General features: G+C 40.9%; 1 protein-coding gene across 1 annotated transcript; it reads left to right on the top strand.

Annotated features, from left to right (window-relative positions):
- The first annotated feature begins 207 nt into the window (after positions 1-207).
- On the top strand, positions 208-27,064 carry Yipf4 (Yip1 domain family member 4). The gene is made up of 6 exons (XM_042696742.1): positions 208-507; positions 12,362-12,515; positions 15,767-15,938; positions 19,529-19,606; positions 22,194-22,307; positions 26,017-27,064. Exons 1-6 carry the CDS (start codon positions 429-431, stop codon positions 26,152-26,154), a joined length of 735 nt encoding a protein of 244 aa, XP_042552676.1. The 5' UTR covers positions 208-428; the 3' UTR covers positions 26,155-27,064.
- Positions 27,065-27,353: the final 289 nt, after the last annotated feature.

The raw sequence follows: 27,353 nt of genomic DNA on the forward strand, positions 1-27,353 counted from the left end.
TAAAACAGAGAGGGAGGAAAGTTGGGAAAGAAAAAACTCCAGCCGCAAACAAAGCCAGAAGGGAGGGGGAACGCTGGAAAGAAAGAACTTCCTGTTCTGAGTAAACTTCCGGAATCAACCACAGGAAGACCCAATCAGAAGCTTCCTCCAGGAGCCAATGGGAGCGCAGATTACAAAGAGCCAATCGGCGCGGCGCTGTCACTGTTATGATCCTGTCAGAGCGCCGGCGTCGTGGTGCTTGGGCGCTCGCCACCGTGAAGACGGTGTTGGGGCTGAGTCCCGGGCAGACTCGCGGCCTGCTGCGCTGGTGTCTGGCCGCGCCCCGGGCTGCTCCTCGGGCTTCGCAGGCCTCTCGGTAGCGCGAGCAGGCGGGCCGGCGCGGCCGCCTCGGGGCTTGGGCCCTGCCGCAGGCTCGGAGGGGCGGCGGGATGGAGCCGCCGGGCCCGCCCCCGGCCTACGCCCCCGCCAACGGGGACTTCACCTTTGTCTCCTCGGCGGACGCCGAAGGTGAGCTGGCGGCGACGGAGCGGGCCGGGTGACGACCCTGGTCCACGGGCAGGCCTCCGCCTTCCCGCGGGCCCCGAGTAGCCGCCGGGGTGTGGGCTGCAGGCCGGGTGGGAACCCCGGCCCTCGGGAGGCCTCCGCCTTCCCACAGGCTCCGAGCCACCGGACGGAGACTGCCAGGGGATCGGCCGAACCCCACGGTCTGATTGAAATTACTCAAGGGACGCCTCGATGGGCCTGAGGAGATGTCCGAGAACGAGCACAAAGTTGAGCTGTATTCTCTTTATCCCTAGAAGTCTTTTGTTGTTGTTGTTTGTCTCTCTAAACCAACTTCCCTCCACGGGTTCCTACTTTATGTCGACTTGGTTATCCTGTCTGAGTGCCAGTTTTCCAATTTGTTGTGTTTGATCACAATAGCAAAAATAAGGGTGGGGAATCCGATGTCCCCCAAAGCCTTAACAGATTTCCTTGTGTTTTCAGGAAGCAGTTATGGTGGAAAATTATCTTCTCCTTTCTCAGTTTCATACTTAACTCCTTATAGCCTGAAGCTTCCTCTGCTAGACATTGTCAGATTTTTACTTTTGTTAGACTTTATGTATTCTAGTGGTCAGATTCCTGCCCGATATGAAAAGATCAGTTAGTTTAGCTGGAGAAATTTCAGTCTAGAGTAGAACTTAGAATTCCCTCAGAAGTCTGCGTTCATAATGTAGCACTGAGTTAAGCTTGTTATCAAGAGGCAACGTAGGTATTTACCAATAAAACAGTTGATACACACTTTATAAACGGAAATAGAGCAAGTCTAAACATCTCGGTCTTTTTAAATTTATTTTTTTAATTTGCAAACGGTTGTACAGGGGATTACAATTTAACATGTCAATTTATATGTACAGTACATCCTGATCAGAGTCACTCCTCCCATCATCTTCTTTCTCTTCTCCCCTTCTTCCTTCATTCACCAGTTACCTCGTTTCCTTGCCATTTCAGCCTTTTTTTTCATCTGCATTTATTAGCATAGGACTTAAAGAGAAGTATCAAATTTAACTTCTCAAGCTTAAAAAGATTGTCTTCGTTGGGTATTAGAACCTCGTGTTTGTTCAAACTCACATACCTGTATTGATTTTTCATATCTTTCTCGCAGGATCATATTCCTTAAGAACATCTAAGATATTTGACAGGATAATGCATCTAGGTTACCCACTGACCCCATATACTAAGAACTTGAAATGAGTAAACTACACAAGGTTTATTAAAAACTTCATATTTCCTCCAATTATACACAGTTAATTGTGTATATACACATACACACATATAATATGAATAATAGTCAACCATATATATTAATATAGCATGAAGACACGTATCTTTTATATACAATTGCTATATATGTTATACATATTCTACAAATGTACAGTGATATCCTCATGTATATAACATTGTAAGGTTTACATTTACTGAACATTTCAAGCATACTATCTTTTTGTTGATGGTGCTTGAGCACTGTCCCTCAGCTATTCAGCTCAAGGCTAGCACTCTACCACTTGAGCCACAGCGCCACTTCCAGCTTTTTTCTTTTTGCTTATGTGGTGCTGAGGAATTGAACCCAGGGCCTCAGGCATGCAAGGCAATCGCTCTACCACCGAGCCAACTTCCCAGCCTCCTGAGGATCATGGTTTGAAGCCAGTATGGGCAGGAAAGTCCCCGAGACTCTTTATCTTCAATTAACCACCAAAAACGGAATGGAGCTGTGGCTCAAATAGTAGAGTGCTAGCCTTGAGCCAAAAAAATTTAGGGCCAGTGCCAAGACCCTAAGTTCAAGCCCCCAAATGAGCACAACAACAGCAAAAAGTGAGACTCTTCAAAAAACAACAGCAAAAAAGACTGGATGGAGCTCTCAAGTGTTCCTGCTTAGCTCAAGGCCAAAAGGGGTGTTTTTTTTTTTGTTTGTTTTTGTCTGTTGTGGGGCTTGAACTCTTGGCTTGGGTGCTGTCCCTGCGCTCTTCAGCTCAAGGCAAGTGCTCTACCCATTAAGCCACAGCACCACTTCCAGTTTTCTAGTGATTTATTGGAGATAAAAGTCTCTCGGAGTTTTCTGCCTGGGCTGGCTTTGAACCATGATCCTGAGATCTTAGCCTCCTAAGTAGCTAGGATTACAGGCCTGAGCCATGGGTGCCCAGCTACAAAAGAGTATTTTTAATGGCATAAATAGAGGATAATGGCTAAAATCATGGATATGAGTCTTTTTTTTTTCCAGTGCTGGGGCTTGAACTCAAGACCTAGTCGCTGTCCCTAAGCTTCTTTCACTCAAGGCTAGAACACTACCACTTGAACCACAGCACCACTTCCAGCTTTTTCTGTTTACGTGGTACTGAGGAATTGAACCCAGGGCTTCATTCATGCGAGGCAAGCACTCTACCACTAACCCACATTCCCAACCAAAATATGAGTCTTCTTTAGGTCAAATCTTGATACTTTTTTCCATAGACATGCATATACAATCCATCTAACCAGCAGTGTCATGGTTTTGATTAAATGGAATCTGAGACACAGTAAGAATACATCAGCAGGGCCTGGGAATGTGGCTTAGTGGTAGAATGCTTGCCTTGCATGCATGAGGCCCTGGGTTCGATTCCTCAGTACCACATAAGCAAAAAGAAAAAAGCCGGAAGTGGCGCTGTGGCTTAAGTGGTAGAGCGCTAGCCTTGAACTGAAGAGCTGAGGGACAGCGCCCAACCCCAGAGTTCAGGTCCCACGACCAGACCCCCCCCCCCCCAAAAAAAAAAAAAGACTACATCAGCAGAAACATTTCAAATAGGAGGGAGAGAAAGCCAATTTAAGTACAGTAATATCTGAAGACCACATTATATAGTAAAGCATCTTAAATGAACTGATGCTATTAAAAGATAAAAAAGGGGTGGGAGGGATGGGAGAGAATGATGAAAGGGGTAACATTGATCAACATGGTATTATATTCATAACCTGCTTTGGACAACTACTTAAAGATAATTTTTTTAAAAAAAAATAGAGGTCTGGGAATGTGACTCAGTGGTAGAGTGCTTGCCTGGCATGCATGAAGCCCTGGGTTTAATTCATCTACCACATAAACAGAAAAGGCTGGAAGTGGCACTGTAGCTCAAGTGATAGAGTGCTAGCCTCAGGGACAGTGCCCAGGCCCTGAATTCAAGCCCAGGACTGTCAAAAAAAATAATAAATAGAAAGCAGAAAGCTGAGCATTGTGATTCCTCTGTGATCTGAGGCAGAGGCAGGCAGATCTCAAATTCAAGGTCAATCTTGACTGCATAGTAACATCTTGTCTCAAAAACAACCAAAAGGGGCAGGGAAGGTGGCTCAGTTGGTGGAGTGCTTGCCTCCCATGCATGAGGCCCTGGGTTCGATTCCTCAGCACCACATAAGCAGAAAAGGCTGAAAGTGGTGCTGTGGCTTAAATGGTAGAGCCCTAGCCTTGAGCTGAAGATCTGAGGGACAGCACCCAGGCCCAGAGTTCAGACCCCACGACCGACAAAAAAAAAAAGGCAACCAACAATCCAAATTGGGTTTGATCTGTGTCTCCTCATGTTTCCATTAACCTCTGATGCCCCTTTCTATAAATTGACTAATGTATTAGAACTATAGAAAAGTTCTGAGTTTGCATCCTGGTTTTACCATTGCTATCTGTGATCATAGCAAGTCAACTTGGCTACTAAGTATACAGAATAAGAAAAATAGTATCCCTGACAGTTTGCGAGTGTAAAGCACTTAGTACTGTACCTGGCAGAGTCGAGTGCCCCACGTAAGTAATGTAAGTTGAAGCTGCTGCTTGGGTTTCAGTGTTAACTGGCTTCACACTTATTTTCCAATGTGAACTTTTAATTCTACTGACTGTCTTTTCTCTAACTGCAAATGTTTTCACCTTACAGCTGTTTTCTGTCTACTGCTCCTTCTGGATTGTGTTCAAGTTTCTTATTCTTAATGATACCTATCCTAACTCTTTGGCTACACATACCATGCTGAATGTTCCTCAGGATCTTGTCTTCATATGAATGTGTGTCCTGGGCTCCCTATTTTTTTTTATTTTTAAAAAGCGTATTACCAAGCAGGTTATTTTGAAGGTCTTCTGTTCAAATCATTGGCCAATAATTACTATGTGTATCCTCTGTAATTTATATAAAATATTGCTAGTTACTAGCCTAATGCAAAAGGCCAAGCTAGTCAAGTGGGGTTATAGGGAGATATAATGTTAAGCAGATTAACAACAACCTACAACCTATATGGATCAACTAACCTGGGCTTCCTATATTGACTGACTTTCTCTGTCCTGTATTACAAAACATGAGACTGAATACAAAGGTTTCTTTCTTGGCAATACCTTGCTTAACCATTGCTTTGAAACCAGCTAGGACCTGGTAGCTCATATTTGTAATCCTAGCTACTCAGCAGGCTGAGACCTCATGATGAGGTTCAAAACCAGCCTGGGCAGGAAAGTTTGTGAGACTTCTATCTCCAGTTTGACCAGCATAAAGCTTGGAGCAGAGCTGTGACTCAAGTGGTAGAGCACCAGCCTTGAGTGCAAAAGCTAAGCAACAACACCCAGGCCCAGCATACCTTCCCTTTTGGCTTTTTAGTGGTTAATGGGTGATAAGAATCTCAAAGAGGGCTGGGAAGGTGGCTCAGTGGTAGAGTGCTTGCCTTGCATGCATGAGGCCCTGGGTTCGATTCCTTAGCACCACATAAGCAAAAAGAAAAAAGCTGGAAGTGGTGCTGTGGCTCGAGTGGTAGAACGCTAGCCTTGAGCTGAAGAGCTGAGGGACAGTGCCCAGGCCCAGAGTTCAGGCCCCACAACCGGACCCCAAAAAAAAAGTCTCAAAGACTTTCTTAACTGATCTGGCTTCAAACTGAGATGCTGAGATTTTAGCCTCCTTAGTGGCTAGTAGAAAAGATTGTATTAGCCACTAGCCCCTGGTGAAGCTTTCATTATTTCTTATAAGGGAAAAGTACACTTAAAAGGATTTTATGAGAATTATTTAAGATAATATGTATAAAAGCCAGATCATTAAATATGTTAATAGAACATATGCTATGTGTGAGTCAGTAAATAAATAGGAAAATTTAGACTGAATATTTGAGTCTGTGATGTAAATTTACATCCAGAAGTAGTAATGAAATGTATGTGTATAAAAGTAAGAATGTAATAATACATTCTTGTATTGGGTGTATATATATTGTATACATATGTAAAATGTGGAAGTCCTTAAGGTAACTAGGTATGATGGTGCATACTTGTAATCTCAGCTACTAGGAAAGATGAAGATTGCAGTCTGAGGTCAGTCCCAGACAGATATAAGACTCTGAAAAAAATAAAGCAAAAATATGCTTGGAGCTGTAGTTCAGGAGCAGAAACACTTGGCTAGCAAGCTGTAGACACAGTCAGACTCCCAATACCGAAAGACAAAGAATGTCCTTAAGTTGGATGCCAGCTTATGCCTATAATCCTAGCTACTCAGGAGGATGAGATTTTAGGATCTTGGTTGGAAACCAACCTAGCCAGGAAAGTTAGCGAGACTCTTTTTTCGAGTAAACTACCAAAAAAAAAATTTTTTTTTTTTGTCAGTCATGGGGCTTGAACTCTGGGCCTGACCGCTGTCCCTCAGCTCTTCAGCTCAAAGCTAGCACTCTACCACTTGAGCTACAATGCCATTTCTGGTTTTCTGGTGGTTTATTGGAGATAAGAGTTTCACGGACTCTCCTGCCCAGGCTGGCTTTGAACCTCAATTCTCAGATCTCAGCCTCCTGAGTAGCTAGGATTACAGGCGTGAGCCACCAGTGCCCGGCTCAAAAAAAATTTTTTTTTAAATCCTGAAGTAGAGCTGTGGCTCAAGTGGTAGAGCACTGTCTTTGAGCAAAAGAAGCTCTGGTACAACACCCAGCCCCTGAGTTCCAGACCAGGCCCAGAACTGGCCAAAAAATATTAATAACTTGGTGTCTAAAGACCAGCAGCATTGATATTACCTAGTACAGAGGTATGTAGAATGTAGCTTATGCAGATAGCATTTTGACAAAGTTCCTGGGTGATTCATAAGCACATTAAAGCTAGAGAAACAAGCAGGGCACTGTGGCTTATGCCTATAATCCTCGCTACTCAGGAGGCTGAGATTTGAGGATTGAGGTTCAAAGCCAGCCCAGGCAGGAAAGTTTGTGAGACTCTTATCTCCAATTAACCACCAGAAAACTGAAAATGGTGCTGTGGCTCAAAGTGGTAGAGTGCTAGCCTTGAACAAAAGAGCTCAGGGCCAGAGTCCAGGCCCAGAGTTCAAGCCCCATGACTGACCCCCACAAAAACAAAACAAAAAATGCTAGAGAAGCACTGGTTTAAAATATTATAAAATATCAGAAGAGAAGGAAATCATTTCTATTTAGAAGATAAGGAATTTTGGGGGGGGAAGGAGGGGGGTCCGGTCATGGGCCTGAACTCTGGACCTGGGCGCTGTCCCTCAGCAGTTCAGCTCAAGGCTAGCACTCTACCACTTGAGCCACAGTGCCGCTTGCGGCTTTTTTTTTTTTCTTCTGCTTATAGGGTGTTGAGGAATCGAACCCAGGGCCTCATGCATGCAAGGCAAGCGCTCTACCACTGAGCCACCTTCCCAGCCCAAGATAAGGAAAATTTTTAATGGAGGTAATGCTTTGCCAAACATTAAAATATGTGTGTGTGCGTGCACACTAGGCTTGGGGTTAAACTCAGGGCCTGGCACTGTCCCTGAGCTGTTTTGTTTTGCTTTTGTTTCTATACATGATGAAAGGAGTACTTCCATTTACAAATGGAACTACATATGAGAGAATTGTCTACCACCAAGAAATGGTCAGCTAGGTGGTGTTACATACCTGTAATCCCAGTTACTTGGCAAGTGGAAGCAGCAGTCTAAGTTTGAAGCCATCTGGATGTGTATTTCAAGTGCTAGAGTGCTTGCTTAGGAAGGGCAAGGCCCTAAATTCAGTCCTCCATACTGTCCCTCCACAGTTGTCTAATAAAAAAAAAGAAAAAATTCAATGTTGCTGGAGGTTTGGCTCTGTGGCAGAGAGCTTGCACAAGGGTAAGTTCAAAATTCCAGTAACCACAAAAATGTTTTTAGTGTACATAAAGTATGCTGTAAAATGTATGGTACGAAGGGAGTGGTAAATTACAGGAAGTAATCCTGAGAGTATTCAGAGATGGTGTGTACTTTTAAGGATAAAGGAGTTCTTAAGACTTAAAATGTGGACTATACCAGTATAATAATTGAAGTGGAAGTAATCTCTGTGTCTTATGCTTCTCAATATTTGTTTGTTTTTGGTGGTATTAGAGTGTGATTTAGAGTCTGGTGCTTGCTTGGCTGGTATTCTAACACTTAGCTATTTCTCTATCCTGGCCTTTCACTGGCCATTTTGGAGATGAGTCTCAGAAACAAAGTCTGTGTACTTAATCTGGCCTCAAATCTCAGTCTTCCAGATCAGCCTCCTGAGTAGCTAGAATTACAAGCATGAGCCACCACTACCCCCAGCTTGTAGATCATATACTTCCCAGTCTTTACAGACTTAATATGCTAATTTAGACTATGCACTTTCTGGGACAAAAAGCTGTGCTTTACTGTGGGGCAGTACCCCACTTACTCCCTAACATGGAATCTAGAGCATGGTCAGAGCTCAGTAGATGTTTGAATGGAATCAGTTCCTATAGAATATTTTTTGTAGGACTGGGAATGTGGCTGAGTTGTGGAGTGCTTGCCTAGCATGCATGAAAGTGTGGGTTCAATTCTTCAATATCACATAAACAGAAAAAGCCAGAAGTGGCTCAAGTGGTAGAGTACTAGCCTTGAGCAAAAGAAGCTCAGGGACAGTGCCTAGGCCCTGAGTTCAAGCCCAGGACAGGCAAAAAAAAAAATCGTATGTATTTGTTTAATCTTATGTACATGCTGTATACCAACCAATATGTTTGCTGGAAAATCATTAAAGTGATTATAGTTAGAGAAAAGCATAAAAAGTAAAGAGGTACAAATTTGCATGACATATATAGGAATAGAGAAAAGACAGTCAATAGAGTAAAATGTTTATATTGAAAATAAAAAAAAACAAGTGTGAAGCCAATAAACAATGAAACCCAAGCAGCTGCTTCAACTTACATTACTTATGTAGAACACTCAACTCTGCTAGGTATACTAAGTGCTTTACATTTGCAAAATTCTCTTTTGGTACTATTATAAAAATTAGTAAAAAAAAAATTCCATTTGTCAAAGCATGGAGTCATTATTATGGTCTTAAAAAAAAAAATTACCAGGGCTGGGATATAGCTCAGTGGCAAAGCGCTTGCCTAGCAAGTGCAACGTCCTGGGTTTGATCTCTAGTACCAAAAAAGAAAAGACAAAAAAAAATTACCAGACTGGGAAGGTGGCTCAGTGGTAGAGTGCTTGCCTCAAAGTCAATTCTACAAAAATTCAGTAAATATTTGGAAGGAACATGAACAGAGATTGCCAAACAAACAAGATGTCTACACTATCAGTAAGCCATCCACACACCAGTCTCTGCCTTCTAAGCATTGAGGATTACCGGACTAAGCCACCGCACCTAGCACCCCTATTTTCACAGCTGACTATCGCAGTTCCTTCATATTTCCTCAGCATCCAACAAGTCTCTACTGTTCTACTAGATCTGTCCTTACTTTCTGCTATCTACAGAAGTATCTTCAGTGTTTCTCCAAGCACAAATGATTGCATGATACCACAAATATGGCAAATAATGTGTCAAACCAAGGTGTACCAGTGTACTTGAAATGTAGCATTTTCAGGGCTGAAGGCTATAGATACGTTTAGTGCTTTACCATTAAGACACATATTCCAGAGTTGACATTTGACCACCTTATGTTTGCTATGGTCTTAAACCTGTTTCTGAATATTTTTCTTTGTTTTCTGATATTATTCTTGCTTGTTAACAGCTTTTTGGACTTTCCTATTGCTTTTTTCTACCCACACTTAATTGTAGCTTGGGAGCACTCTTTTGAGATGTCAGACTGCTGTTGTTGACATTCCTGCATTTGACTTTGCCATAAAAGGTTTTGATTTTTTTTTTTTGGCACTAGTGGGCCTTGAACTCAGGGCCTGGGCACTTCCCTCAGCTTCTTTTGCTTAAGGCTAGCACCCTACCACTTGAGCCACAGTGCTAATTCCTGCTTTTTCTGTTTATGTGGTACTGAGGAATTGAACCCAGGGCTTCATGCATGAGAGGCAAACACTCTGCCACTTAGCCACATTCCCAGCCCCTGAAAAATTTTAATTATATCTAAGTAGCTGTACAAACAGGTTCCAATTCAGTATGTTAGTTTCTGAGTAGAATGAATTTTGATCATTGTTACCCTATTTTCTTTGAATAGAATAGATAATACTAAAAATATTGTAAATTGAAAGTGATAACATCCATATTATGACAAAGTACTAAACACACACAGTTGTTTAGCATACCATTGCTTAGAACTCTTAATTTATATATTCTTTCTTTAAAATTTAGACTGACATGTAGGGCTCTGGTGGCTCACACCTATAAGCCTCGCTACTCAGGAGGCTGAGCTCTGAGGATTGTGGTTCAAGCCAGCCTAGGCAGAAAACTCCATGAGATTCTTATCTCCAATAAACTACTCAGAAGAAGCTGAAAGGGGCTCAATGGCTCAAGTAGTAAAGCACTAGCCTTGAGCAAACGAAGCTTAGAGACTTTGCTCAGAACTAGCAAATAAGAATAATAATTTAGACTGACATAATTCTTTAAATGGGATATGCTGGAAGGAAGAGTATGTAGCTCATTAACATCTTAAGGTATAGTTGGAAATAATTTTCATGAATTTTCAATTTTTATATGTATACATACTAAGCTAAATATAATTAAATGCCTTTCATTGTAATGAAAAAGTAAAATAAAATTGAGACAGTTTCCTTTTGTGCCAGTCTTGAAGCTTGAACTCAGGGCCTGAGCATAGTCCCTGAGATTGTTTATTGTTTTGTTTTGTTTTTTTGGTCCGGTCGTGGGGCCTGAACTCTGGGCCTGGGCGCTGTCCCTCAGCTCTTCAGCTCAAGGCTAGCACTCTACCACTTGAGCCATAGCGCCACTTCCGGCTTTTTTCTTTTTGCTTATGTGGTGCTAAGGAATTGAACCCAGGGCCTCAGGCATGCAAGGCAAGTGCTCTACCACTGAGCCACCTTCCCAGCCCTAGACTAAGAGTTTTAAATGCAATCTTTACTGGAGGCCAGGCAACAGGAGTTAAGGTTCTTTGGAGCTTCATAATTGCAAAACCTCTAGTGTCACTACTATGGCTTCCTATAACTCTTCCTTTTGTTAAATTAAGAAAAATTGTTCTTTATATCTATTAGAAATGGAAGTTTAAATTCTACCACTTTGAATATTAACATAAAACTAGCAGAAAGTAAAATTGAGAGAATTTTTAACTACAAAGATTCTGGCAGTATCTACAGGGAATATTTTTAAATTTTAAGTGAGGAAGAACAATAAATACAAAAATGTGTGAACTGGGCTGGGAAGGTGGCTCAGTGGTAGAGCGCTTGCCTTGCATGCATGAGGCCCTGAGTTTGATTCCTCAGCACCATATAAGCAAAAAGAAGAAATCCGGAAGTGGCGCTGTGGCTCAAGTGGTAGAGCACTAGCCTTGAGTTGAAGAGCTGAGGGACAGCGCCCAGGCCCAGAGTTCAGGCCCCACGACCGGACCCAAAAAAAAAAAAAAATGTGTGAACTTTATCTGTAGCCGAGTAAACTCATACTTTTTGTTTTTGGTCGTGGGGTCTGAACCCTTGGCCTGAGCACTGTCCCTCAGCTCTTCAGCTGAAGGCTAGTGCTCTACCACTTAAGCCACAATGCAACTTCTAGCTATTTCTGCTTATGTGGTGCTGAGGAATCGAACCCAGGGCCTCATGTATGCAGGGCAAGCACTCTACCACTGAGCCACCTTCCCAGCCCACTCTCATACTTTCTAAGGATCTGAGCTTATAGGTAGTAGATTGGGTGCCTAGAATGTTGGAGGAACTGGGTTCCCTAGCACTGCAAGGAAAACAAAAGAACAGAATAAAACTTTTTTTTCTTGTTGGTTGTGAGGCTTGAACTCAGGACCTGGGCTCAGTCCCTGAGCCTCTCTGTGTTTAAAGCTAGCGCTCTACCACTTGAGCCATAGTGCCACTTTTGGCTTTTTCTGAGTAGTTTATTTGGCTGGCTTCGAACTGTGATCCTCAGATCTCAGCCTCCTGAGTAGCTAGGATTACAGGCATGAGCCATCAGCACCCGGCTCCCATTTAAATTTTAATAGTTACTGTTGTAAGTCTAGAGTCTAGACTGGTAGCTATGAAATTTTTTTTGGCCAGTCATGGGACTTGAACTCAGGGCCTGGACACTGTCCCTGAGCTTCTTTTTTGCTCAAGGCTTGGAATCTACCATTTGAGCCATAGCACCACTTCTGGTTTTTCCTGTTTATGTGGTACTGAGGAATTGAACTTGGGGCTTCATGCATGCTAGGCAAGCATTCTACCACTGAGCCACATTCCTGGCCTTAGCCATGAAATCTTTTGTGTGTCTTTTCAATTCTTTTTTTTTGGTTCTGAGACAGAGACTAAAACTTGGTACCTGACACTTTGCTCATTGTTTGCCTTTCTACCAATAGAGCCATTTCTCCAACCCCTCGTTTTATTCTTACAAAATAAAAAGTAAGATATCTGTCACATACAAAATTTGCAGGTCTGTGCAATAGCAAATATTGTGAAATAATTGTTACTTGAAATGTGTTCCTTTTCAATAAGAGTCATACATTTTACATGGTTTATGTTTTACTTCTTTTTTTCCTAAGATCTCAGTGGCTCTATAGCATCCTCAGATGTCAAATTAAACCTCGGTGGTGATTTTATCAAAGAATCTACAGCTACTACATTTCTGAGACAAAGAGGCTATGGCTGGCTTTTGGAAGTTGAAGATGATGATCCTGAAGATAACAAGCCACTTTTGTATGTAAAAAATAATATATATGTATATTTGGTTTAAAATGTAATTTGTGGGATGTTGATATTCTTTAATGTTTTATTTAAAACTTTGTGGGAGATTTTAATAACCTATGTGCTACAAATCTATAAGAATTTTCAGAATTAACTAATAATTTAAAAACCTGAACCATTGATGTCTTTTTTAAACCTTTAGAATGACCAGAATTAAAAGAATGGTAATCATGTACCATGCACACACACATAGAAAATTTACTCCTGACTGTTTATCTGCATATCAGCTATCTCAAGTGATCTTGCATTTCTTGGGCTGGGAATGTGGCTTAGTGATAGAGTGCTTGCTTAGCATGTATGAAGCCCTGGGTTCGATTCCTCTGTACCACGTAAACAGAAAAAGCTGCAAGTGTCACTGTGGTTCAAGTGGCAAAGCGTTAACCTTGAGCAGAAAAAGCTCAGGGACAGTGCCCAGGCCCTGAGTTCAAGCCCCTGGACTGGCAAAAAAAAAGGCAAATCTTTTGGTGTTTACAATTCATATTAAGGTTTAAAACTAAGGTTTTGCCAGGCAGTAGTGGCTCATAACTATAATTCTAGCTACTCAGGAGGCTGAGATCTGAAGATCTCACAATTTGAAGCCAGAGTGGGCAGGAAAATGTGTGATACTCTTATCTTCATTTAGCCACCAGAGAGTTCAAGCAGTAGAGTATTAAGCCCTGAGCACAAAAGCTCAGGGACAGTGGCCAGGCCCTGAATTCAAGCTCCAAGACAGGAACTCATGCACCGACCCATAAGATTTCCAAAATTGTGTATGTGTGTGTTGATACTAAGGCTTGAACTCAGAGTCTGAGCACTGTTTGTAAGAATGTGTATGTATAATTTTCTTTGTGGTTCCATGAAGCAAAAGTAGATGGTGGTACATTCCTATAATCCCAGCTGTTATATGAAGACTAAATTAAGCAGACTGAAGTCCACGTACCCGGGCAGAAAGTGAAACCATATCTCAAAATAACCAGCAGAAAAAAAGGGGGAGAGAGAGAGAGACAGACAGACAGACACTGTTTCCTTAATGTAAGGATTAATGAGAAATAATCCCACATATGGAGCATCAAGGACAATTTCTCAATTTGGCACTTGGTTGTACGTTTGAAGATAAAAATTTCCCCTTAGAATAAAAGCCCCACACTGGCTTTCCTTTAGATTTACAGTCTGAATTACAAGTATATTTCCAAAAAGTCTGAAGCAGAAATTTTGGTATTTTCTGGGGATCTTTTGTTTGTTTGTTTGACATTTGCTGGAGCTTAAATTTAGTGCTTCATGCTTATTACTCGTCAAGGGCTCTACCATTTGAGCTATGTCCCCAGTCCTTTTTACCTTAGTTTGTTTTTTTTTCTTCTCCTGGATAGGATCTTGCATTTAGGGTCAGCAGTGAACTGCATCTTCCTAATTTCCATTTCCCAAGTTGCTGAGAGTATAGTATAGAATGTGCCAACACACCTGGCTTTACTTTCTTTGTCTATTTTTTCCCTTTTTTTTTTTCTTCCTTTTGCTAGTACTGGGGCTTGAACTCAGGGACTTGTGCTCTGGCTTAGTTTTTTCTGCTGATGCTTTACTATATATATCTTTTCATTTTGATTTTTACTGATTAGGGAGTGGGCAGGGGCTGGGAAGGTGGCTCAGTAGTAGAGTGCTTGCCTAGCATGCATGAGGCCCTGGGTTCTATTCCTCAGCACCACATAAGCAGAAAAAGCCAGAAGTGGCACGGTGGCTCAAGAGCAGGAGCCTTGAGCTGAATTGCTGAAGGACAGAGCCCAGGCCCAGTGTTCAGGCACCATGAACGGCTGAATAAATAAATAAATAAATAAATAAATGTTTCTCACATTTGTGTTTGAACCTTGATCCTCAAATCTCAGCCTCCTCAGTAGCTAGGATATAGGTATGAGCCTCCAGAGCCTGCTCTCTCCCTCCTTTCCTCTCTTCCTCCATCCCCCACTCCTTTCTTTCATTTGGTATCAGTCCTGGGGCTTGAACTCAGGGCCTGACACTGTCCCTGAGCTTCTTTTGCTCTAGGCTTGCACCATTTGAGCCTCAGCACAGCCTTTTCTGTGTATGTGGTACTGAGGACTCAAATCCAGGGCTTCATGCATGCTAGGCAAGCACTGTACCATTAAGCCACATTCTCAGCCTTCTAAGACTTTTTTTTGTCAGTTAATTGGAGATAAGAGTCACATGGATTGTCCTGTCCTACGCTGACTTTGAACCATAATACTCAGATCTTAGCCTCCTGCGTAGTTAGGATTACAGGTCAGAGCTACTGGAGCCTAACTTTATTGTTTAATTTTATTTATTTATTATTGTGCTGGTTCTGGGACTTGAATTCAGGGTGTGGGTGCTGTCCCTGAGCTTTTTGTATCCAAGGCTAGTGCTCTAGCCACAGCTCCCATTTCTGCCTTTTTAGTGTTTAACTGGAGATAAGAATCTCACAGACTTTCCTTCCCAAGCTGGCTTTGAACTACAATCCTCAGATCTCAGCCTTTTGAATATGATATGAGCCACCAGCACCTAGCTAATTTAAAATTGTTTCTGTCACTACCAGAGCCTGAACTTAAGACTTTGTGCTTGCTTGACTTGCTTGCTTCTCTGACACTCTACCACTCTACTACTTAAGCCATACCTTTATAAATTTTTTTGCTACTTATTTTAGTCTCATGGACTTTTCTGCCCAGATTGGCTTTGATCCATGATGCTTTGGATCTGATCTCAGCCTTCTGAGTAGCTAGGAGTATAGGTCTAAAACACTAGCATCCATGCTTGCTTTGTGTAGAGACAGGGTCTACTCTGTGGCCCGTGCTGGCCTTGAGCTCACTGAATAGCCTAGGATGGCCTAAAACTCTCCCATCTTCCTGATTCTACCTCCCAAAAAGTAATTTGTATTTAAATTTCATTGAGATTTGTTTTAAATTGATAGTTCCTCCAGAAGATTGGCAAAAGGAAAGAAAGACAGATCTGGGATGTATTTGGCCTAACAACAATTTAAAACAGTAACATTTGTGAGATCTACCTAAATTTAGAGATGATGAAATGTTGAAACATCTCTAAAGTTGGACTAGTTTCCTTGTGAATCAGTAAAATATGGTACTTCAAGTGCTTGCATTTTGTTGACCTATGATATCATATTGTCATATTTAAACTTTTAGGTTCTTTTGAAACTTTTAGTATTCAAAGCTATATGTATTTTGAGAATTTTTATTTTAAAATTATAGGGAAGAATTGGATATTGATCTGAAGGATATCTATTACAAAATCCGATGTGTTTTGATGCCAATGCCATCACTTGGTTTTAATAGACAAGTGGTGAGAGACAATCCTGACTTTTGGGGTCCTCTGGCAGTTGTTCTTTTCTTTTCCATGATCTCATTATATGGACAGTTTAGGGTAAGTATAGCTTATTTTATGTAAATTCAAAATCTTTTGAGTTTAAAAATCTGTAATCCAATATTCCTAATATTAGTATATTATATCTGAGAAATGTTTTGTCTTGTGTATTACTAAAACTGTTGTATAATTAATGAGGAATATCTTAGATTGGTGCTTTCAAGTTTTCTATATTGTCATTCATATAGAAGTTTTAATATTTGTATGGCACTGAAGTAAATAGATGGAAGTATTCCCATCTGACTGAATGTGAGAATGGCCAGGAGTGCTCAGAATTGCTGCTCATTTTCTTTTAACTCCCCAAGAAATGAAGACTTTGAAATCTAATGTGTAATGTATAATTACGTGGGTTTTTTTTTTTTTTGTCCAGTCGTGGGGCCTGAACTCTGGGCCTGGACGCTGTCCCTTAGCTCTTCAGCTCAAGGCTAGCACTCTACCACTTGAGCCACAGCGCCACTTCTGGTTTTTTTCTTTTTTGCTTATGTGGTGCTGAGGAATCAAACCCAGGGCCTCATACATGCAAGGCAAGTGCTCTACCACTGAGCCACCTTCCCAGCCCATAATTATGTTATTTCCTTTATTTTTCTGGTGCTGGTATTAGAGCTTGAACTTAGGGACTGAGCATTGTCCCTGAGCTTTTTTTGCACAGAGCTGGTGCTCTACCACTTGGGACTTTACTGCCCAGGCTAGCTTTGAACTGTGATCCTCAGATCTCAGCCTCCTTAGTAGCTAAGATTTCAGATGTAAGCCACCAATACCCAGTCCTTTTATTCAGTTTTAATTTTGTTTTTGAATTCAACACTTCTTTTCATAAATGATGACAAGGAATCTATTAATTTTTTTATTTACTACTGATATTTTAGTCACTTTATCATGCTCTCAAGTTGTTTTTTTATCACAAGATATATGTAACACTCTTTCATTCCCAGTTTCAAACTAAAGAGAGTAAGAAATAACTTTAAGGGATTAGGAAATTAATTAATTTGTTGTTACCACTGTAGTGAATAGCTATATAAATTCCACAACACAAAAATGTATTTCAGAGCCGGGAGCTGTAGCTCACACCTGTAATCTTAGGGACTCAAGGAGGCTGAGATCTGAGGATCACGATTCAAAGCCAGCACAGTCAGGAAAGTCCTTGACACTCATCTCCAATTAACTACCAGGCGCTTTGGTTCAAAGTAATAGAACGTTAGCTCTGAGTGAAAAAGCTCAGAGACAGTGCCCAGGCCTTGAGTTCAAGCCCAATGACCAAAAAAAAAGTATTTCAGCAGTATATTACAACAGTACAACTCCATCCTGTTTTCATTGTTGTTGGTGGTGACAGTTGTGGGCCTTAAACTCAGGGCCTGGAACTCAAGCCCTGAGTGCTGTCCGTTAGTTTTTTTGCTCAAGGTTAGCCCTCTACCACTTTGAGCTACAGCTCCACTTCTGGTTTTCTTGTGGTTAATTGGAGATGAGATTCTCACAGACTTTCCTGCCTGGGCTGTGTTTGAACCGCAATCCTAAAAATTCAGTCTCCTGAGTAGCTAGAATTACAGGTGTGAGCTAGAATTACAGGTATAAGCCTGACTCCATCCATCCTGTTTTTGAGGACTTTTTTCCTTTGACTCCACAAAATCTTTGCAAACAAATCTCTTTTTTTGCTGCCCTAGTTCTATAAGCAACCATTTCTTAGTCCCTTTAGTTAAAAATACTTAGAGGTCTGGGAAGGTGGCTCAGTGGTAGTGCTTGCTTTGCATGCATGAGGCCCTGGGTTTGATTCCTCAGCACCACATAAGCAGAAAATGTTGTAAGTGGCACTGTGGCTCAAGTGGTAGAGCGCTAGCCTTGAGCTGAGGAGCTGAGGGACAACGCCCAGGCCCAGAGTTCAAGCCCAACACCAACACAAATATATATATATAGAGAGAGAGAGACAGACAGACAGAGTTAGAGACAGAGAAACTAAGATCTAGGCAATCAGTCTTTGTTTTCATAGTGAAATGTTATTTGTAGAACCTTGGGAAGACAGACTTTTAAATATTTACCTTTCTCATTAAACTAAGCCTGAGGAATTAAAATTATCTGAAAGGTATTCCATATTCTATTATAAAATGTGTATTAGAGTGTTTCAAAGATTTCCAGAAGCCAGGTGCTGGTTGCTCACATCTGTAATCCTGGCTATTCAGGAGGCTGAGATCTGAGGATCAAGGTTCAAAGCCAGCCTAGGCACGAAAGTCCGTGAAACTCTTATCTCCAATAAACCACCAGAAGACTGGAAGTGGCACTGTGACTCAAGTGGGAGAGTGCTAGGCTTGACCTGAAGAGCTGAGGGACAGCGCCCAGGCCCAGAGTTCAAACGTCATGAGTGACCAAAAAAAAGACTTCCAGAGCAGATTGTCAATCTGCTCTATATCTGCAAATGCTGTACAGTTTTATATACATTCACAATGTTCTTTTGTTGCTGCCTTCTAGATAATTTATTTTGCAACACATTACTGCACAGTTGTAAATAACATGTACTATAACTTTACTTTCAGTTTTGTATAAAGAAATTAATTAATTAATTTTTTAAAAAAGAATGACTTTGGCTAGATACCTGTGGCTCATGCCTGCAATCCTAGCTACTCAGGAGGCTGAGATCAGAGGATCATGGTTCAAAGCCAGCCTAGGCAGGAAAGTCCATGAGACTCTTATCTCCAATTAATCACCAGAAAACGGGAAGTGGCACTGTGGCTCAAGTGGTATAGTGTTAGCCTTGAACTGAAGGGTTGAGGGACAGCTCCCAGGCCCAGAGTTGAGGCCCCACAATCAACAACAACAGCAAAAAATTTTCCCTGAAGTGTGCTATAACGGAAGGGATTGGTACTAAATACTTTTTACTTTTTAAATTTTTTTATTATATATATCTTGAACTACTAGTGTTTCTTTAGGTAATTGATACTTTGTTCATTTTCAGTTTGGTTATGCAATTGTATTATACACTGCAATTTTTTTTGTGTGTGTATTGGTCTTCAGGCTTAAACTTAGGGTCTGGATGATGTCCCTCAGGGTTTGTTTTTTTTTTGGGGGGGGCGGTCCGGTCGTGGGGCCTGAACTCTGGGCCTGGGCCCTGTCCCTCAGCTCTTCAGCTCAAGGCTAGCGCTCTACCACTTGAGCCACAGTGCCACTTCCGGCTTTTTTTCTTTTTTTACTTATGTGGTGCTGAGGAATCGAACCCAGGGCCTCATGCATGCAAGGCAAGCATTCTACCACTGAGCCACCTTCCCAGCCCCCCTCAGGTTTTTTGTTTAAGGCTAGTACTCTACCACTTAAGCCATGACTCAGTTTCTGGCTTTGTGGTAGTTAATTCGACAGCTTTATAGACTGTCCTACTCAGGCTATCTTCAAATCATGATTCTTAGATATCAGACTTCTGAGTAGCTAGGATTACAGGCTTCAGCTGCCAATGCCCGACCATACTACATTCTTACCAAGTGTACTGGAGAACTGATGTTACCTCTGTTTCCTGAAATTGGGTATGTCAACATTGTCATAAATGACAGAATATAGAATTCCTGAAAAATTATCACCTTGTTGAGTAGCATAAAAAATTTGTTTTCCCCTTTTAGGTGGTCTCATGGATTATAACCATTTGGATATTTGGGTCACTGACAATTTTCTTACTGGCCAGAGTTCTTGGTGGAGAAGTAAGTAGTTAATTCACAAAGCTGCTTTTGTTTGTTATAAGCTTTACTGCAGGTACTCTCTCACTAAGAGTGGCCATTATAATGTTTCTTATGCCAGAATTGCTTTTAAGTTATATTAGTTCCTTTCTTCTTCTCCTTTTTTTTTTAAATTGGGTCTTAAACTCTGAGCCTGGGCACTGTCCCTCAGCTCTTCAGCTCAAGGCTAGCACTCTACCACTTGAGCCACAGCAACACTTCTGGTTTTCTAGTGGTTAATTAGAGATAAGAGTGTCATGGGGGCTGGGTAGGTGGCTTAGTGGTAGAGTGCTTTCTTTGCATGCATGAGGCCCTGAGTTTGATTCCTCAGTACCACATAATTAGAAAAAGCCAGAAGTGGTGCTGTGGCTCAAGTGGTAGAGCACTAGCTTTGAGCTAAAGAGCTGAGGGAAGCCGGGCGCTGGTGGCTCACGCCTGTAATCCTAGCTACTCAGGAGGCTGAGATCTGAGGATCGCGGTTCAAAGCCAGCCCGGGCAGGAAAGACCGTGAGACTCCTATCTCCAATAAACCACCAGAAAACCGGAAGTGGCGCTGTAGCTCAAGTGGTAGAGTGCTTGTCTTGAGCTGAAGAGCTGAGGGACAGCGCCCAGGCCCAGAGTTCAAGCCACGACCGACAAAAAAAAAAAACAAAAACAAAAAAAAAAAGAGCTGAGGGACTGGGCCCAGCCCCAGAGTTCAGTCCCCATGACCGGCCCAAAAAAAAAAAAAAAAAAAAAAGAAAGTAAAGAGAAAAGGAAAGATACCATCCTTTATCAAATAATGTGCTACTTTTGGGGAAGCATACAATGGTTACAGCAGTTCTCAAGTAGACTTAGATATTTTCTTATATATTTTTATTTTGTCAACATATGTTCCTAGGCAATATAATTTAGCCATCCTTCATCTCAAATTTTTTTTCCACAGTAAGCCTGGATGGCATTTATCCTACTTAAATTTCCACATAGCTGGAATGACAGATTTTGCCCACCACTTCCAGCTTTCTTGCTTTTTTGCCTAGGCTCCTATAGAACTGTGATGGTCCTGCTCTCCACGGCAAGTCTAGCTGGGATTACAGGCTTGATGGTCACCACACTTTGTATTTTGTGTGTGTGTTTGTGTGTGCATGTCTGTGCACACAGTCTCGTGTACATGTGTTCGTGTGTGTGCTTGTGCACTTGTATGCTTGTGTTTTGGCAAAACTGAGGTTGGAACTCAAAAGTCTAATGTTTGCTAGGCTGCCACTCTTCCAGCCCCCATGCTCTCCTCCCCTTTTTTGGGGGTCAGGGTCTCACTACGTAGCCCAGGCTGGCCATCATTGAACTCAAGATCCTTGTTTCTCAGACTCCTGTGTGCTGGGATTATAGACACATGCCACCAGGCATGACTTCTTTCCCTTCCTTTTTAATGGAATTTCAAGAGGAAGTAATAATTGGATGTATATACCTGATGCAACATCTTAACCTAAAAGCAAAATAAATTTAAAGTAACATCTATAAAACCTGTTCTTCACATATGGCAGATTGCTTTGTTTTGTTTCATTTTGTTTTGAGATAGATTCTTCAAAGTCTCACTGTCTATCCCAGCCTGCCCTAAAAACTTGTTACCCATTTGAGCTTCTTGAGTACTAGGACTACAGACCTAAGCCACCACACTCCCCTGGAATTCTTAAATCTGTTTTTTTGTTGTTGTTGGCTGGGGCAGAGCAGGGGAGGGGAGGGATGGAGGGGGGAAGGGGCGGAGGGGGGGGGTGTTGAACTCTGGTCCTGGGCGCCGTCCTTGTGCTCTCCAGCTCAAGGGGAACACTACCTTTTGAGCCACAGCAGCACTTCCGGTTTTCTAGTGGTTTATTGGAGATAAGAGTCTCATAGACTTTCTGGCCTGGGCTGGCTTTGAACCGTGATCCTTAGATCTCAGCCTCCTGAGTAGCTAGGACTACAGGTCTGAGCCACCTATGCCCTGCTCTTAAATAATTCTTATTCTTATATCCTAGACATATTTTTAACCTGATATATAAAAATATGTTTTGCTACTGTGATAAATAGAACAAGCCGGGCGCCGGAGGCTCACGCCTGTAATCCCAGCTACTCAGGAGGTTGAGATCTGAGGATCCTGGTTCAAAGCCAGCCCGGCAGGAAAGTCTATGAGACTCTTATCTCCAATAAACCACTAGAAAACCGGAAGTGGCGCTGTGGCTCAAGTGGTAGAACGCTCACCTTGAACTGAAGAGCTGAGGGACAGCGCCCAAGCCCAGAGTTCAAACCCCACGACCGACCAAAAAAAAAAAAAAAGAAATAGAACAAAAATGATATAAAATTCTGGAGTTCAAGCAGAAATGAGGCTAGAGATACAGATTTGAGCAGTTGGCAAACTGATACTAAATGAAATCATGGCAGTTTGTGAAGACCCAAGAACATGATGGACTATGATAATTTGAAATATAGTGGGTATGATACATTAATTTCTTAGTTCTCATGCTAAGATACATACAATAAAGAATACATGATATTGATAATGATTAACATGAATACTGTGATTCCTATGATACTTACTTAAAATTTTGAAAATTCACAGGTTGCATATGGTCAAGTTCTTGGAGTTATAGGATATTCATTACTTCCTCTCATTGTCATAGCCCCAGTACTTGTGGTGGTTGGATCATTTGAAGTGGTATCTACACTTATAAAAGTAAGTTATGTAGTATGAATTATATAGTTTACTTTTTTCCAGTAGTGAAACTATACTTGTCATCCAGATAAGAATAGCATGATCCAAAACTGTTTATCAAATAGTTGATAGTGTTTTGGAACAGTAAACTTGCTTACTGATTTTTACCAAGTATATTTTGTGAATTTGTTTATTTATTTTTGTCAGTCGGTTGTGGGGCTTGAACTCTGGACCTGGGCACTGTCCCTGGGCTCTTTTGCTCAAGGCTAGCTAGTGTTCTACCACTTGTGGTTTTCTGGTGGTTAATTGGAGATAGGAGTCTCCTGGACTTTGCTACACAGGCTGGCTTTGAGCTGCAATCCTCAGATCTCAGCTACCTGAGTAGTCAGGATTATAGCCGTGAACCACTGGTGCCCAGCAATGTTTCCTTTTAGAATTGGGCATCAAATATTAAAGGATGTAGATTTTAGTACTAATCCTGAATTCAAATCCTTGTTCTGCCCTTTTTATCATGCGCGCGCGCGCGCGCGCGCGCGCACGTGCGTGCGTGTGTGTGTGTGTGTGTGTGTTCCTGGGGCTTGAACTTGGGGCTTAGGTGCTGTCTCAACGTTTTTTTGCTCACAGCTAGTTCTCTACCAGTTGAGTCACAGCTCCACTTCCAATGTTGTTCTTACAGTTTCTTAACTACTAAGTTTTCTAGTGTTTGTTGTGAAATTTTTAAAGAATGTATGCCTAGTGCATACATAATACTTGGCACAGAGTAACTACAACTATTACTTGAGTAGGCACTCAAGTAATAGTTGTAGTTACTATAAATATACAGGATTATTTTGAGGTCATCATTGTATGTTTGAACACTAAGTCACACCTCCAGTTCCCAATCTGATCACTTGTGCAATAAGAAAATCTTGTAGTCAGGTGCCAGTGTGTCATGCCTATAATTCTAGTTACTTGGGAAGTTGAAGCTACTTAGGAAGTTGAGATCTTAGTATCACAGCTCAGAGCCAGTCTGGCCAGAAAATTTTTATTCAGGAAATTCTTACTTCCAATTAGCCAACAAAAAGCTATAAGGTATGGTTCAAATGGCAAAGCACCAGCCATGAGCAGGAAAGATAAGCAAGATTGTAAAGCTCTAGAGTTCTAGCCCCAGTACTGTCACACACTTAGGCATGCACACACACCCAAGAAATATACAATCCATATCAAGCGCTTTTATTTCACATTAAATCCTATAATATATCAGTCAAACCATTTAGAACAAAAAAATCTAGACAAGGTGAACAAAAGGAATTAGATTATAATTTTATTTTATGAATCTTCTTACACTTTTTTGTATGCCTGGATTACTACTTTGTGGAGTTTCTTTCCTTTTGATAACCTAAAAGAATAGTAGAAAGTTAGACCATCCCAAATACATTTTGAGTCAGTCTGCCAGTTTCCATTTTTTCAACTCTATACTAATGTTTTTTTCTGAACTGAAGTCACTTTTGCTCCCCCTGGGACATCTGTCAATGTCTAGATGAATATTTGAGTGTCACAGAGCAGGGAGAGGGTGTTATTTGCAAGGATGCTGCTAAACATTCCACAGTACACAGAAAACTCTCAAAAAACAAAAAACAGGGGCTGGGAAGGTGGCTCAGTGGTAGAGCGCTTGCCTTGCATGCATGAGGCCCTGCGTTCAATTCCTCAGCACCACATAAGCAAAAGAAAAAAAAGCTGGAAGTGGCGCTGTGGCTCAAGTGGTAGAGCCCTAGCCTTGAGCTGAAGAGCTGAGGGACAGGGCCCAGGCCCAGAGTTCAGGCCCCACGACCAGACCCCCCCCTCAAAAAAAAAAGAAAAAGCAAAAAACATTCAGCATAAAGATATCAATATTTCTGGACCCTGGTGGCTCACACCTGTCATCCCAGCTATTCAAGAGGCTGATATCTGAGGATTGCAGTTCAAAAGACTAGCAAAAAAAAAAAAGATGTGTTTCAAGTCAGTTTCTATTTTAAGTTTTTTTGTTGTTTTTTTTTTTTGGTCAGTCATGGGGCTTGAACTCTGGGCTTGGGTGCTGTCCCTCAGCTCTTCAGTTCAAGGCGAGCGCTCTACCGCTTGAGCCATAGAGCCACTTCCGGTTTTCTAGTGGTTTATTGTAGATAAGAATCTCACAGACTTTCCTGCCCGGGCTGGCTTTGAACCAGGATCCTCAGATCTCAGCCTCCTGAGTAGCTAGGATTACAGGCATGAGACACCAGCGCCTGGCTGCTTTTTGTTTTTTGTTTTTGCTAGTCCTGGGGTTTGTACTCAGAGGTTGGGCACTGTTTCTAAGCTTTGTTTGCTCAAGGCTGCATTCTACCACTTGGAGCCACAGCTTTACTCCTAGGTTTTTTTCAGTGGTTTTTTGGAGGTGAGACTCTCACAAACTTTCCTAGCCAGGCTGGTTTCAAATGGCAATCCTCAGATCTCAGCCTCCTGAATAGCTAGGATTACAGGTGTGAGCTACCAGGCCCCAGCTTGCCTGATTTTTTTTCTGGGAATTTCTTCCCTAATTTTATGCAGCAGAATGTGTTCAGTAACTTTGTTTTATAAGTACTAGGTTTCCAGTGAAATTAATTTAAAATTAAGTATGTGTATTATCAGAATAACACACTGTATTTTATTTAATTAAACTCTTGACCAAGATGTGATTTTTTCCTCCTTTTTATTGCACTTTGTGTTATATATTTCAAAAAATATAAAAAAAAGTAGTGCCGGATTAGGTAGCTTATGCCTGTAATTTTAGCTGCTCAAGAGGCTGAGATCTGAGCATCCTGGTTCAAACCTGCCTAGGCAGGGAAGCCAATGGGACTCTTCATCTCCAAATAACCACCCCAAAACCAGAGGTGGAGCTGTGGCTCAAAATGGTAGATCCCTTAGCCTTGAGCAAAAATGCTCAAGGCCTTGAGTTCAAGTCCCAGGACTGACAAAAGTAAATTAGTAGTATATAAAATTTTCACTTTGTTTTCCTATTTAAAAGAATAAAAATCGAAATTTGTTTTACTCTCCGAGGATCAAACTTCTTTCATCAGTATGGCCCAGTAATTGTTTATTTTTTTTAAGTTTGCCTGATCATAATCACCAGAGATATATGTTTAAAAGGCTGATAACTAGAGCTTTTCTTTAGAAGTTCTAATTCAGCCAGACAGTTGTGCACATTTGTCATGTCAGCACTCCAGAGCTGAGGTGGGAGAGCTGAGTTCAGGGTCAACCTGGGCCACATAGTGAGACCTTATTTTAAAGGAGGAGATGAAATGACATGAATAACATAACCAGTGCAAGTACTCCACATTTCCTTTTTGGTAGGCACACCAACTCATTGTTGTAATTAGACAAGCTTGATAGAAATAAACTGTGTACGGGCTGGGAATGTGGTAGAGTGCTTGCCTTGCATGCATGAGGCCCTGGGTTCGATTCCTCAGCACCACATAAACAGAAAAGGCCAGAAGTGGCACTGTGACTCAAGTGGTAGAGCCTTGATCTGAAGAGCTGAGGGACAGCGCCCAGGCCCAGAGTTCAAGCCCCATGACAGACAAAAAAAGAAATATACCACATATACAGAAGTTAAGGAATCAAATGAACATGAACATTATTTACTATTACTGGTTTGTTTTTTTTTTTGTATATCATAAACACTATTTTTATCCTTTACAACAGCCAAAAGTTAATTTATTTGCTAACATGCTGCCCTTTGTCTTTTTTTTTTTTTAAGCTGTTTGGTGTGTTTTGGGCTGCCTACAGTGCTGCTTCATTGTTAGTGGGTGAAGAATTCAAGACCAAAAAGCCTCTCCTGATTTATCCAATCTTTTTATTATACATTTATTTTTTGTCTTTATATACTGGAGTGTGAGCCAAGTCATACTTGAGTGGAAAAAAAATGATGTTACATTTGTGTGTAGGCTGGGAATTCTTGCTGAAGGGATTGAAGAAAATGTTGCTGGTAAAAATTTACACATTCCAGATGTAAAGGCTAAAGGTTTAAGGTCTTTTTAAAAACAATATTTTTTGTATTTAATTAAACAATTAGTTATCTGGGATTTTTTTTTTGGTCAGAATCCTATATTCTGTTTGATTCTTCATATTCCAGTGAATAAAATATAAAAGCATTGTGTTTTTAACATTGTGTCATATTCACCTAAAAACTTGTGCCAAAAGCACCTGAATTGGTAATTACACTTCACTTGAAGGATAAATCTGACAATGTCCTAATAATCGAAAAGTGCAATTTTTTTTCTTTAAAGAGTTTTCTCCTACATTGCAGATCCTGTAGATAAATATTTATATTTATACATATATATTTATGAAATAATTCTTATTCACAAAATATATTTCTTAATAGCCTAAAAATTAAGATACTAAACCTGATGCTTAAATTTTCTTTAATTTGGCCATTAATATTTTTTATTGAGGATTTTAAATTTGTTTTTTAAATTGTATATCATTTAAAAAATAATAGTTGCTAATGTAGATTTGGTTTGTGTGGATGTGCTTTTAAAAACCATTTTGAATGTTTAACATCTGACTTAAAGTTTTTGTTTTATCTTTCTGACCAAAGGAGCAAGAGGTATAATGGATATAGCAGTCATTAAAATCGTTAATATAAGGAAAACAATAATATTTATAGCATCAGTAATATTTTTTAGTGCTATTCCTAAATCAGAAAAATTGCAGGAAAGAGATCTTTAAAATCCTATGGTCCTAAACAATGTTATATGAAGTAGAAAATAAAATGTTTTCCAGCTGTCTGTTCTGTTTTATAACACCTTGTCTTGTATTACTTGATAATTTTAACAAATAGTAGTTACTGTCTTAACAAATGTACAGTTTTTGCTAAGGAAAGTATCAAGCAATTTTTATTAGTGAAATTGTAGAGGAAAATGTTTCATTTATGTTCATAAAGTAGAAAATCCTGTGGTTTTTATCTGGAAGACAGTATGGTAATGTTCTTGGTATGTGTTCCTTAGCAAACTTGTTCACCAGCTACATGCAAGCCTAAACTAGAACGGTATCAAGTTCATCTTTCTTCCTTCCTTCTCACACCAAAGCAAA

The sequence above is a fragment of the Dipodomys spectabilis genome, unplaced genomic scaffold (genome assembly GCF_019054845.1).
Source record: "Dipodomys spectabilis isolate Male_0828 unplaced genomic scaffold, ASM1905484v1 ptg000210l, whole genome shotgun sequence".
In the NCBI taxonomy this organism is placed as follows: domain Eukaryota; kingdom Metazoa; phylum Chordata; class Mammalia; order Rodentia; family Heteromyidae; genus Dipodomys; species Dipodomys spectabilis.